Source organism: Zootoca vivipara, chromosome 9, assembly GCF_965207765.1.
Source record: "Zootoca vivipara chromosome 9, rZooViv2.hap1.1, whole genome shotgun sequence".
Taxonomy (NCBI): domain Eukaryota; kingdom Metazoa; phylum Chordata; class Lepidosauria; order Squamata; family Lacertidae; genus Zootoca; species Zootoca vivipara.
Genome location: NC_142592.1, coordinates 2,203,385 through 2,217,224, shown reverse-complemented (window position 1 = coordinate 2,217,224; position 13,840 = coordinate 2,203,385). Strand labels below are relative to the sequence as shown.

Here is a 13,840-nt window from a genome sequence, read left to right as displayed (position 1 = left end):
ATTTTGGTTGCCTTCCCCTGGACACGTTCCAGCTTGTCAGTATCCTTCTTGAACTGTGGTGCTCAGAACTGGACACAGTACTCCAGGTGAGGTCTGACCAGAGCAGAATACAGAAAACAGCAGCAATCTATCGGAACCACCTTCATCATCGGGGCCTGCAAAAGTTTTTTGCAGATAAAGTCACTCAGATTCGGAAGGAGGTAGACTCCACCGTGGGAGCAGGGCCAGGGCGGGAGACTGCTAGAGCCCTGTTGAGCCGGGAAGGGCTGGGCGATGGGCTCCGAGGGGTGGTGAATGCTTCCCTCTATGAGGGAGCCTTCCCAGACCCACGGAAAGAGGCGGTCATTAAACCGCTTCTTAAAAAAACATCTTTAGACCCGGCCAATATGGCCAACTATCGCCCAGTCTCAAATCTACCATTCTTGGGCAAGGTGCTTGAGCGGGTGGTTGCTGAACAACTCCAAGCACGCCTGGAGGATTCGGACCATTTGGATCCCTTCCAGTCGGGATTCAGGCCTCATCATGGGACTGAAACTGCCTTGGTCGCACTGGTTGATGATCTCCGGCGGGCTAGGGACAAAGGTGAGAGCTGTTTCCTAGTTCTGCTGGATCTCTCAGCGGCCTTTGACACCATTGACCATAACATCCTTCTGGACCGTCTAGAGGGGCTGGGAACAGGGGGCACTGTCATACAGTGGTTCCACTCCTTTTTCCTGGGCCGTGTTAAGAAAGTGGTGTTGGGGGATGAGTGTTCAGACCCCTAAGGACTCCCCTAAGGACTCAGGGTTCCGTCCTCTCCCCCATGCTTTTTAATATCTTTATGAAGCCGTTGAGAGAGATCATCGGGGTTTGGGCTGGGTGTTCATCAGCATGCAGATGACACCCAGCTGTACCTTTCTTTTAAATCAGAATCAGTGAAGGCGGTGAAGGTCCTGTGTGGGTGCCTGGAGGCGGTTGGAGGATGGATGGCAGCTAACAGATTGAGGTTGAATCCTGACAAGACAGAAGTACTGTTTGTGGGGGACAGGAGGCGGGCAGGTGTGGAGGACTCCCTGGTCCTGAATGGGGTAACTGTGCCCCTGAAGGACCAGGTGCGCAGCCTGGGAGTCATTTTGGACTCACAGCTGTCCATGGAGGCACAGGTCAATTCTGTGTCCAGGGCGGCTGTCTACCAGCTCCATCTAGTACGCAGGCTGAGACCCTACCTGCCCACGGACTGTCTCGCCAGAGTGGTGCATGCTCTAGTTATATCCCGCTTGGACTACTGCAATGTGCTCCATGTGGGGCTACCTTTAAAGGTGACCCGGAAACTGCAATTAATCCAGAATGCGGCAGCTAGACTAGTAACTGGGAGGGGCCGCCGGGACCACATAACACCGGTTCTGAGAGATCTGGCTCCCAGTACGTTTCCGAGCACAATTCAAAGTGTTGGTACTGACCTTTAAAGCCGTAAATGGCCTCGGTCCACCGTCTCCACCCCCACCATTCAGCCTGGACACTGAGATCCAGCACTGAGGGCCTTCTGGCGGTTCCCTCATTGCGAGAAGTGAGGTTACAGGGAACCAGACAGAGGGCCTTCTCGGTAGTGGCACCCGCCCTGTGGAACGCCCTCCCAGCAGATGTCAAGGCAATAAATAACTATTTATTTATTTATTAAAACAACTGAAGTCGGCCCTGTTTAGGGAAGTTTTGATGCTGTTTTTAATATTCGGTTGGAATAACAAATTATTATTATTATTATCATCATCATCATCATATAGATCTGTTAGTCAAAAGGCAGTATCTCTCTCCCCCCCATCCCATTTCTTTTTCTTTTAAAAGTAGTGCACATAAATTTGCTTTTCTTTTCTCTGCACAGGCCTTCTCTGCCCAGGAAGTAGTTATAGCATAAAGCCAACAGGAGATAGTAACAGGAAAAACAGAATAAGACCAACTCATTCAGCAGGAGTAAGTAACCATGACATGTTTTATTGTTATTACAGATCTAGAGTGTATGACAACAAAAAAAGACAAAATCAGTTCACTGCCTCAAGGAGCTTACGCAATTAAAAGGGGGTGTAGATGAGGGAGGGAAGTGGAAAACAAGTCACAAATCAGCAGAGAGGAGGAATGGGGAAGACACAGGTAGCAAGCGGTGAACGAATGCTGTTTCACTTACATACTTTGGATTCATTTCATTTGTCATGAGGAAGACTAAAAGTCATGAGCCTAAGGCTTTTTATTGATTTGAGTTTGAAGACAGAGAAATGTGACCGCGCGCAGGTGTTTTAGGAGTGAGTTCTGAGCATCAGAGAATGAATGGGTGGAGCTGTTCAAGGGAGCAAGACATCTTTGGGGAGAGGAGGGCTGTGGAGCTAAAGGAGGAGATTTGAGACGGATAAGGTTATTGAGACAGAAGAAAATGGCACCTGCCACGGAGAGCTTTAAAGCCAGGGACGAGGATGTGTTGGATGCAGAGGGAGCTGGAAAGCCAGTGAAGGGAAGGAGGCACACCAAGAAAGGACATTGCAGGGTCCAAATGAGAAGAGAAGTGAGCAAGTTTTGAGTGAAGGATTCAATAGAACTGTGTGTGGAGAAGCATAATCTCACTTTTTAATCATCAAGCAGATGTTTTCCTGCAACATAAACTCAAACACAGCATCTCTCAACTGGGGGGCCAAATGACCCCCTGGGGGCCCCCAGGATATTCCAAGGGGTCTGCAGGTGAAAATCGTATAAAGGAGGTGGGCCCAGCATGAGACATGGGGCCACAGAGGGAAGTGAGATGTGAAGGAAACAGAAGAGACTGAGAAAATAAAACAGAAAAGAAATGAAGAAAATAGAAAACAGAGAAGTAGAGTGAACAGAGAAGTGACTGTGCTTTGCAGTGGATGGAGCACCACGCACACTCTGCGTCAGCGTCGCTTCTGATTCCTTCTCCTTCCCACTTCCGCACTCCTCCGCTGCCTGCACCAAGCTGTCCGCATCTCGTGTGTGGGAGCTGTTATCCCTCACAGCAAGGTGCATGGTGTGGTTATCTCTCACAGCAATAGAACTGGATATAAAAAAAAGCTTGTTTCTGGTCATCAAAGCACAAAGTTCACATTGAACGATAAATACTTAAGGTTTAACTTTTTAATGTAATTGTCTTTTGTATCAATTATAAAAAATACCGGTATAAATTAAATGGTTCTATTTACAAACAAAAAACACCACATTTAAATAGCTACCCTTCTACCGGTAGACAGGGGGTCACAGGACAAAAACATGTTTGGAAGGGGAAAGTCAGAAATAGGTTGAGAAACACTGTTCTAAACAAACCCCAGTTGCAAAGTCTCTATGCAATTCCACAAAGTGGAAAGGCATGCCTTGTGTACCAGACCATCTGATGCATCTAACGAAGTGAGCCTATTCCTACAAAAGCTTATCCCACAAACGCTGTGTTAGCCTTTAACAATGGGATCCCTTAGAAATATTTGATGTAGCTGCCAATGGGCACATTCACACACCTAGCATTTCAGGTTCAGTTGCCCTGCTTCAGCACTATAGACCCCATAGTCCAGACGTGTTCCTGTGCTGGTACCCTCTGCTTTCCATGCCTGGTAGTGAGTGGCTAGCATCTCTGGTTTCCTGTGGGTATTTGGTTGGGGTACATGGTGCTTAGAGCAGTAAGGGTGGGGTTATCTGATCTTCACAGCAGACTTACCTGAGAGATCATGGCTAGTCTAAGGATGCTATGTCCAGAAAACACACTACATCCCACTGGCTTTTCATAGTACAGTCCTCATTTTTTAGTTTTGTGTTGAAGTACGAGTGCAATTATTCTTAGTGTTTAAGGTAGGCATTAAATCTTTTTTTTTAATATTAAAAATACACTTTATTAATGATTATTTAAGCAATACACTTACAAACATACACTTACACATATAACATTAACATAAAGAAAAAGAAATTAAGAAATAAGAAAAAGAAAGAACTAACAGAAACAATAACTTAAACAGAATAATATTATAATATGTGTTGATATTATAATATATCTAAATCATAATTATAACAAAACAAAAATAGAAAAACTGACTGACATAAAAAAACCTTAATCGTCAATCAGAACATAAAAACTTATGATAGGGCCAGATAAGAATAGACAAATCATACAGTTCTTTCCGAAGGTCATCCATACTTGGCCCCTTATTTTCCCAAGTTCTAATCTAAATCATTTTGACCATTAGTGTTAAAAGGCTAACTGCTAACTAGGCATTAAATCTTAACACATATTAGCTTAGATGCATGAAATATCCGGAATAACTGATCTATATGTATGTACATTACATAAAATATTTTTGGAAGATGTCCTTCCCACCTTCTTTCTTGACACACTACAATAAGCCAGAAAGTCTCCAATTAGCCATTGTTTCCTGTTTTACATGAACTGGGAAACTATAGATGCCAGTTCCAAACAGGCTGGTAACTTAAATCAGTTTTAAAATATGGTTTAAGATCCTGCCTTGTTCTGAACCTTGGTAACAAAGCGCTTTATATCATATAATATAAAGCGAATTGTGGTAGGGCTGTTAGGAAATTTAGCTTAGGGTTTGGTTTGTGTAAGGCCACAGCTTATGCTGAGTAATGGGGGTGTGGTATGCAAATTCCTTGGATCTGATTGGTTGTTGGGGCCCCTCTTAAAGCTCCGTCCACCATTTTCTAGTCACATTTTTGCCTGGCTTTTGAACCCCTCCCACCCGCCCTTTCTTTCTTGCAGGTTAGCACGACATTGCTATTGCCTTCGGGGCCGCCTGTATTCAGGGGTCAGTAGGAATTTTTCCAATTGGCTGATTGGCTTTGCCTCTTGGTTTTCGCCTACTGCGCTAGCAAATTGCCACAACTTGTTAGGTTGGCGGTTAGGCTTTTGGTTGGTTAATCGGTTGGTAGAGGGGGTGGCACACAGATGCCTACCCTCACCTCCGTTTGCTCCATATAGAAGTATTCCGTTAAAGGAATCTCAGGGCTTACACTCTTGTCCTTACCATCCCGCCATTGGCGGGAATGGTGGGCCCAATTTTAAGAGCAAGAGCCTTGAGGAACATTCTTGGTGAAGGTGAGGAGGGAATGACTGGGCGCAGCCACCTCCTCACTCCCAGGTATGTTTACTTCCATTCGGAAGTCGGAGCAGGAACTGTCCAAGCGGACAGTGGTGAGTCCTGTCCTATGGTGACAGCTGATGTGAGTCCTGCCACGAGGGGCAGATGAGGTGAGTCCTGTCCTAAGGGGACAGCTGATTGAGTCCTGTCCTAGATGGACAGATGGGGATAGTCCTTCTTTAGGAAGGATGAGTGAATAACCAAAAGCCTAAGCCAACACTCGGATTAAAATTGTGTATTTAATAAAGTTGTGGCCCTAAATTATTTGCCAAAAACCAAACCATAATTCTGTTGTCAGTTGTGAATTATTTAAGGTAATTTCTGGGAAGCCTCGACACACAATAGTTTCCCAGTTCAAACCAAATGGGAAACTATGGCCACTTCCTGTCTTACTATAGTCTAGGATGATGCAGGATATCAGCCTATTAAGCCAACATGATTGTCCAAACTGGACCATAGTGTGTGTGTGTGCTTCAGAGTTTTAATGTGTGAGGTATTTAATGTGTTTGAGGTATGGCCCTCAGCAACTGGCAGGCCAACTATGGCCTAGTAAGGCTGGCCCTATAGACCAGGGGTAGGCAACCTAAGGCCCATGGGCCGGATGCAGCCCAATTGCTTTCTAAATCTGGCCCACAGACAGTCCAGGAATCAGCGTGTTTTTACATAAGTAGAATGTGTCCTTTTATTTAAAATGCATCTCTGGGTTATTTGTGGGGCATAGGAATTTGTTCTTTCTTTTTTCAAAATATAGTCTGGCCCACCACATGGTCTGAGGGACAGTGGACTGGCCCACGGCTGAAAAAGGTTGCTGACCCAGAGAAAAGGCCACTCAGCCTAACATGCTGCAACAGATTCATAACAGAAAGTGAGCTGAGCTTGGGAGACACTCTGTAGGTTTTGTGGCTTTGTCTTTTGGGGCTGTGTGTTAGTAAGTTTGTGTGCTTATTTGTTTTCTTACTTGTTTGTGTGCTTGTGCTGGTTTTCTAGGGCTGCTGCCTCTTGGATTTGGGTGACTGTCCAGGCTTGTGTGGGTGTTTGTTTCTGGCTGTGACCTTGTTTGTTTCTGGCTGTGACCTTTCACCTAGAAGTGTGAGTCAGGAGGGTCAGGTGATTAGCTGTGGGCGGAGCTAGTCAGAGCTTGGAGTGCAGCGACTGAGGAAGGAGCAGAAAGTGAGCTGAGCTTGGGAGACACTCTGTAGGTTTTGTGGCTTTGTCTTTTGGGGCTGTGTGTTAGTAAGTTTGTGTGCTTATTTGTTTTCTTACTTGTTTGTGTGCTTGTGCTGGTTTTCTAGGGCTGCTGCCTCTTGGATTTGGGTGACTGTCCAGGCTTGTGTGGGTGTTTGTTTCTGGCTGTGACCTTGTTTGTTTCTGGCTGTGACCTTTCACCTAGAAGTGTGAGTCAGGAGGGTCAGGTGATTAGCTGTGGGCGGAGCTAGTCAGAGCTTGGAGTGCAGCGGCGCGCGCAGTTTGACCCATCTTTTTGATCTAGGGCAGCAAGTCTCACACGTTTGTTAGGGGGGACCTAGGCCTCTTCCTCTTTCCCCCTTGACTTCAAGGTTTTCAAGATGGAGGTGGAGGGAACAACCGTTGTCACCTGCAATTCCTGTGCAATGTTTGTTTTCTTGCCAAAGGATGTGGGTAGCTACACGTGCAACAATTGCAAGTTGGTTGCCCTACTAGAAAACAAGGTTGCCCTTCTGGAAGAGAAGGTGCAGCAGCTTCAGGGGCGTGTATCTACGCTCCAGAGAATTAAAGAGCTGGAGCTTTTCTTGGATGCAGCAGAGCACACTGTCTGCACCAAGGAGGAGACAGGGGATCTCCCTGAGGTGGAGGTCAGTTCCCCAACACAGCAGCCAGATGTATGGAGGAACGTGACTCATAGAAGTAGAAGGCCCAGGGATCGCTCTGAGTGCTTAGAATTACACAACCGTTTTGAAGTGCTCATGGAAGACGAGGAACAGACTCCACCTGAGGATCTCTCCCTCATCACAGTTGATGAGGAATATGAAGACGAGCAGCAAAGTCAGTCCTCCGGGAATATGCAGGTAACCTTGGAAGGGACAGCACATGGAAGAATCCCAACCAAGCCTATGAAGAGGCATGTAGTGGTGATAGGGGATTCCCTACTGAGGGGTACAGAAGCAGTGATCTGTGGGCCTGGCAAGATGTCTCGAGAGGTGTGCTGTCTACCTGGGGCCAAGATCAAAGATGTAACAGAACGGCTGCAAGGAATCATAAAACCCACCGACAAATACCCCTTCCTTTTGGTGCATGTGGGAACCAATGACACTGCAAGCCATAGCTTACAGAAGATCAAAAATGATTATGAGGCTCTGGGCAGGAAGTTGAAGCAATTAGATGCACAAATTGTCATCTCTTCTGTCCTCCCAGTTGAACGACATGGCCCAGGGAGAGAGGGAAAAATAGGGGAAGTGAACAACTGGCTTCGCAAATGGTGCAAACAGGAACGGTTTGGATTCCTAGATCACGGTCTGCAGTTTCTTGAAGATGGACTTCTGGCAAGTGATGGACTGCACCTCACAAAAGTTGGGAGGAATGTTTTGGCCACAAAACTCAAAAACCTCATCAGGAGGGCTTTAAACTGACTTATGTGGGGGAGGGAGACAGTGGTCCTGAAGGTAGGAGTCTATCAAATGCTGAAGATGATCATCCAAATGTCAAGGACCAAATGGAGCAAGCAGCATGCAGACCTAGTGGTGGGACGAAAATATCCTTAAATAAGAGACATGGGGGAATGATCAACGGTCTTCAATGTCTGTATACTAATGCACAGAGCATGAGAAATAAACAAGATGAACTTGAGCTCTTGGTACAGCAAACTAAATATGACATAATAGGCATCACTGAAACCTGGTGGGATGAGTCTCATGACTGGAATGTAGTAATAGAGGGATACAACCTATTTAAGAGAAATAGACCAAACAGGAAAGGAGGAGGAGTAGCTTTATATGTTAGGGATATGTATACCTGTGAAGAGATCCAGGATTTAAAACTTCAAAGCCAAATTGAGAGTATCTGGGTCAAAATTAAGGGAGAGAAAAACAACAGTGATCTCATTGTGGGAGTTTACTATAGATCCCCAAGCCAAACTGAGGACACAGATGATGCCTTCCTGGAACAGATGGCCAAGCATTCCAAAGGAAGTGAGATAGTAGTAATGGGGGATTTCAACTATCCTGATATTTGTTGGATGTCAAACTCAGCCAAGAGCATAAGGTCGAACAGATTCCTCACTGGCCTTGCAGACAATTTCATTGTCCAGAAAGTGGGAGAAGCAACAAGAGGATCAGCCATTTTAGATCTGGTCCTAACCAATAGTGATGACTTGGTTAGTGGGGTAGAAGTGGCAGGATCATTAGGTGGGAGTGACCATGCTCTTCTGGAGTTTATTATCCAGCGGAAAGGAGCAACCAAGCATACTAAGGTCCAAATTCTAGACTTTAAGAAAGCCGACTTCAGAAAACTTAGGGAAACGCTGGGTGAAATCCCATGGACAGTAATACTAAAAGGGAAGGGAGTTCATGATGGTTGGGAGTTTGTTAAAAGGGAGATATTAAAAGCACAACTTCAGGCAATACCAATGAGACGGAAACATGGAAGGTGCCTAAAGAAGCCAGGCTGGCTATCTAAAGAACTTCTGACTGAGTTAAGATTTAAAAGGGATATGTACAAAAAATGGAAAAGGGGGGAAATCTCCAGAGAGGAATTCAAACATATAGCCAGCACGTGTAGAGACAAAGTCAGAAAAGCTAAAGCACAGAATGAACTCAGGCTCGCTAGAGAGGTTAAAAGCAACAAAAAGGGCTTTTATGGGTATGTCCGTAGCAAAAGGAAAAACAAGGAAACAGTGGGGTCACTCAGAGGAGAAGATGGTGAAATGCAAACAGGGGACAGAGAAAGGGCAGAACTCCTCAATGCCTTCTTTGCCTCAGTCTTCTCCAAGAAAGAAAACAATGCCCGACCTGAAGAATATGGAGCAGATGATTCAGCAGGGCAAACACAGCCCAGAATAAGTAAGGAGGTAGTACAAGAATACCTGGCTAGTTTAGATGTATTCAAGTCTCCAGGGCCAGATGAACTACATCCAAGAGTATTAAAAGAACTGGCAGAGGTGATTTCAGAACCACTGGCAATAATCTTTGAAAATTCCTGGAGAACAGGCGAAGTTCCAGCAGACTGGAGGAGGGCAAATGTTGTCCCTATTTTCAAAAGGGGGAAAAGAGAGGACCCAAACAATTACCGCCCAGTCAGCCTGACATCAATACCAGGAAAGATTCTAGAGCAGATCATTAAGCAAACAGTCTGTGAGCACCTAGAAAGAAACTCTGTGATCACTAAAAGTCAGCATGGGTTCCTGAAAAATAAGTCATGTCAGACTAATCTGATCTCATTTTTTGACAGAATTACAAGCCTGGTAGATGAAGGGAACGCTGTGGATGTAGCCTATCTTGATTTCAGCAAGGCCTTTGACAAGGTGCCCCATGATATTCTTGTAAAGAAGCTGGTAAAATGTGGGCTAGACAATGCTACCATTCAGTGGATTTGTAACTGGCTTACTGACCGAACCCAAAGGGTGCTCATCAATGGCTCCTCCTCATCCTGGAGAGTAGTGACTAGTGGGGTGCCACAGGGTTCTGTCTTGGGCCCAGTCTTGTTCAACATCTTTATCAATGACTTGGATGATGGGCTTGAGGGCATCCTGAGCAAGTTTGCAGATGACACCAAATTGGGAGGGGTGGCTAACACCCCAGAGGACAGGATCACACTTCAGAATGACCTTAACAGATTAGACAACTGGGCCAAAGCAAACAAGATGAATTTTAACAAGGAGAAATGTAAAGTACTACACTTGGGCAAAAAAAATGAAAGGCACAAATACACGATGGGAGACACCTGGCTTGAGAGCAGTACATGTGAAAAGGATCTAGGAGTCTTGGTAGACCACAAACTTGACATGAGTCAGCAGTGTGATGCAGCAGCTAAAAAAGCCAATGCAATTCTGGGCTGCATCAATAGGAGTATAGCATCTAGATCAAGGGAAGTAATAGTACCACTGTATTCTGCTCTGGTCAGACCTCACCTGGAGTACTGTGTCCAGTTCTGGGCACCACAGTTCAAGAAGGATACTGATAAGCTGGAACGTGTCCAGAAGAGGGCAACCAAAATGGTCAAAGGCCTGGAAACGATGCCTTATGAGGAACGGCTTAGGGAGCTGGGTATGTTTAGCCTGGAGAAGAGAAGGTTAAGGGGTGATATGATAACCATGTTCAAATATATAAAAGGATGTCATATAGAGGAGGGAGAAAGGATGTTTTCTGCTGCTCCAGAGAAGCGGACACGGAGCAACGGATTCAAACTACAAGAAAGAAAATTCCACCTAAACATTAGGAAGAACTTCCTGACAGTAAGAGCTGTTGGGCAGTGGAATTTGCTGCCAAGGAGTGTGGTGGAGTCTCCTTCTTTGGAGGTCTTTAAGCAGAGGCTTGACAGCCATCTGTCAGGAATGCTTTGATGGTGTTTCCTGCTTGGCAGGGGGTTGGACTGGATGGCCCTTGTGGTCTCTTCCAACTCTATGATTCTATGATTCTATGATTCACTCAAGCTGCACTAGATGATGATGATGAGGATGGAGAATTTATTTCTATGCCAACCATCTGACTGGGTTACCCTAGCCACCCTGGGTGGCTTCTAACAAATTAAAACACAGTAAGGCATCAAACATTTAAAACTTCCCTATAGAGGGCTGCCTTCAGATGTCTTCTAAAGGTTGCGTTATCTCCTTGACATCTGATGGGAGGATGTTCCACAGGGAGGGCACGACTACTGAGAAGGCCCTCTGCCTGCTTCACTGTAGCTTCACTTCTCTCAGTGAGGGAACCAGCAGAAGACCCTCGGAGGTGGACCTCAGTGTCCTGGGGTGGAAATGCTGCTTCAGGTATACAGGGCTGAGGCTGTTTAAGGCTTTAAGGGTCAGCACCAGTACTTTGAATTGTGCTGGAATCCCTTCCAGTCGGGATTCAGGCCTCATCCTGGGACTGAAACTGCCTTGGTCTCGCTGGTTGATGATCTTACATTCCTACACTGGACATTCCTATCTGCTCCCAGATCCAGCGCATAGTATTTGTTATTTCCCTGCCACACCACAGGTACCTCACTACTTTTCTCCAAGAACATCCTTGCCTGTGATAATCACTTTCCCAGACCCACTACCCTCAGCCATCCAAAGATCCTCTGCTCCCTCAATAGACTCTGCCTCACAGAAGCTTTCCACTCATGTATTTTTCATTACTTTTCATGCTTGATTGTAACTCAGCCTAAGTATGTGTAATGGAAACCATCATGTGTTCTTTTCTGTTTACCCTTGCCTTTGCTTCCCTCCCATTCCTCTGTGCCAAATATTAGATTGTAAGCTCCTCGGGGCAGGAACTTGTCCTCGTGTACAAAGTAAAGGGCCATGCCTACTGATACGTGTGTGTGAGAGAGAGAGAGAGAGAGAGAGAGTGAGTGAGTGAGTGTGTGAGAGAGAGAGAGAAAGAGAGAGAGAGAGAGAGAGAGAGAGAGAGAGAGAGAGAGAGAGAGAGAGAGAGAGAGAGAAGCTGCTTCTGCTATTGTTCACATGGTTTAAAATGACGTGTGGAAGATACTGGTTCAAATCTTGGTGAAAAACCAATAAATCATGTGAATCAAATGGCTTCCATTTACCAGACGGTAGCCTCTCAACCAAATTTCCAGCAGACTGTGACTCTTATTGGAGCCCCTAGTATCCACTCAAGAGACAGCCCTGTATCGGGAAGTTTTTAACGTTTGACATTTTATTATGTTTTTATATTCTACTGGAAGCTGCCCAGAGTGGCTGGGGAAACCCAGCCAGATAGGCAGGGTATAAATATTATTATTATTATTATTATTATTATTATTATTATTATTATTATTTACTACCTGAAGACCAATGAATTGGAGAGTCCATGAACAGCCAGATTCCTTGAGAATAACTTAAGGGTTAAGGCCCCATTTGGCATCAAGGATAAGCCTACTTGCGCATCTTCCAAGCGGCCACACCTGCTAGTGAGGAGGGAGCCACACAGAGAGAGGAGGGCCGTGGAGGTTTCTTGCCTTAGTGCCCTCCCAAGCCTGGAATTGACACTGGTCGTGATTTTTACATTATCTGCAACAGCATAGTTGCTCCTAGGCTACCACCAGAAACATCTACAAATTTTTCTAATGTGGCTAAAGAGATTGAGATTGAGATTAAGAAGCAGAATTACTAGTTTACTTTGTAACCATGAAATAAACGTCAATTACACAAACAGAATTTGCAGATAGTACCTAGAACAGTTGAAAGCAACTATGGGATGGCAATGGTCATACTACTCTAGATAGGAAATAAACAGGTACTGAGGCATATAACTAAAGTGTCAAGCTCTGCCATTGCTTTTCAGTAGCAATGGGTTCATTTCTCCAGTTCAAACAGCAGCAACAAAATCCAGAATCCTTAGCCCAGTCTGCCTCTCTCCTTCAGCCATTTCCCAATGAGCTACTCACAATTGCATTGCAATTTTACTTTTCTTTAGGCGCAGAAAAGAATACTTTAAGATTATGAACAATGGGAGGCCCCAGGTTGAGACATCCAGGCATCTATTCTTAGAACATGCAAAGAAAGAGAGCCAACTTTGTAAGGCAACTTGGTGATGTAAAAACATTTTTAAAGGAGAATTGTGATCATTAATCTCCAAAGTCAGCAAAAGAGGTACCATTCAGTACTGGTTCAGATGTTTGTAGTTTAAAAAGCAGGGTCAGTAATCCACACAAAACCAAAATGTGTGTTACTTCTTTGGTTGAAGTGAAAAACCAAAAATATAGTTTTGGCTTTATAACCCTGCTTGAAAATGGTATTTCATCTACTTAGCATAGCTGCCAACCCTCCCATTTTTTGGCGGGAAACCCCCGGATTTAAACCCGTTTCCCGCCGCAACCCCGGATTGTTAGATATCCCAGAAATTTGCCGGATTTCAAGGGAAGCAGCTCCTCTCCCTCCCCCTGCCGGCCTGGGAGAGTCCACGACGCTCGGACGGGCTCTTCTGCTGCGGTCTCTGCTGAGCGAGGGGGAAGGAGGCACTCGTGGAAAGAATCCTCCCAGGCGGGAGGGGGCGCTCGTTGCCAGGCGCCTTCAGGGCGCAGGCGGCTGCTGCTCATCCCTGAGATGCTCCCCTCCCCCTCCTCCCCTTCCCCCTGCCCCTTTCCTTCCTTCCTTCCGTTGGGGTTGCGTGTGTGCGCCAGGGGCGCAGGCCCAAGTGTCCCCCTCACGCTTCCCTCACAGTCTCAGAGCAGGCCGGGTCCCGGGCTCCCTCCTCATTTCCCGGCCGGCGTGAGCGATCCCACCCAAGTGGAAGCAGGAAGAGAAGCCCCTGAAGCTGCTGAGGGAGATGAGCAAGTGCTTTGACTGTGACCAGCGCAGCCCCACCTACACCGATATGACGGTGGGTAGCTGCAGCGGGAAGAGTTTGCGGCTTTAACCCCCCCACACACACCACTGCCTCACTTTCCTCGGCCGGCCCCCTCCATCGCTGCCAGGCAGGAGCTGCGCAAGAGAAGCATTTGCCTCAGAGGGGAAGAGACTCGCTTCCCTCAGCTGCTCTTTGTTGAACGCAGGTTCGGCAAGGGGCAGATGGAGCCCAGGGCTCCCCCAACTCCAACACACACAC

At 46.1% G+C, this 13,840-nt stretch overlaps 1 protein-coding gene across 1 annotated transcript in view; it reads left to right on the top strand.

Annotated features, from left to right (window-relative positions):
* LMNTD1 (lamin tail domain containing 1) overlaps window positions 1-13,840 on the top strand; it is a 152,256-nt gene that overhangs the window by 101,087 nt on the left and 37,329 nt on the right. The window contains exon 11 of the mRNA XM_088652314.1: window positions 1,859-1,947. Within this exon, the coding sequence (XP_088508440.1) occupies window positions 1,859-1,947 (89 nt within the window). The remainder of the gene's footprint in view (window positions 1-1,858; window positions 1,948-13,840) is intronic.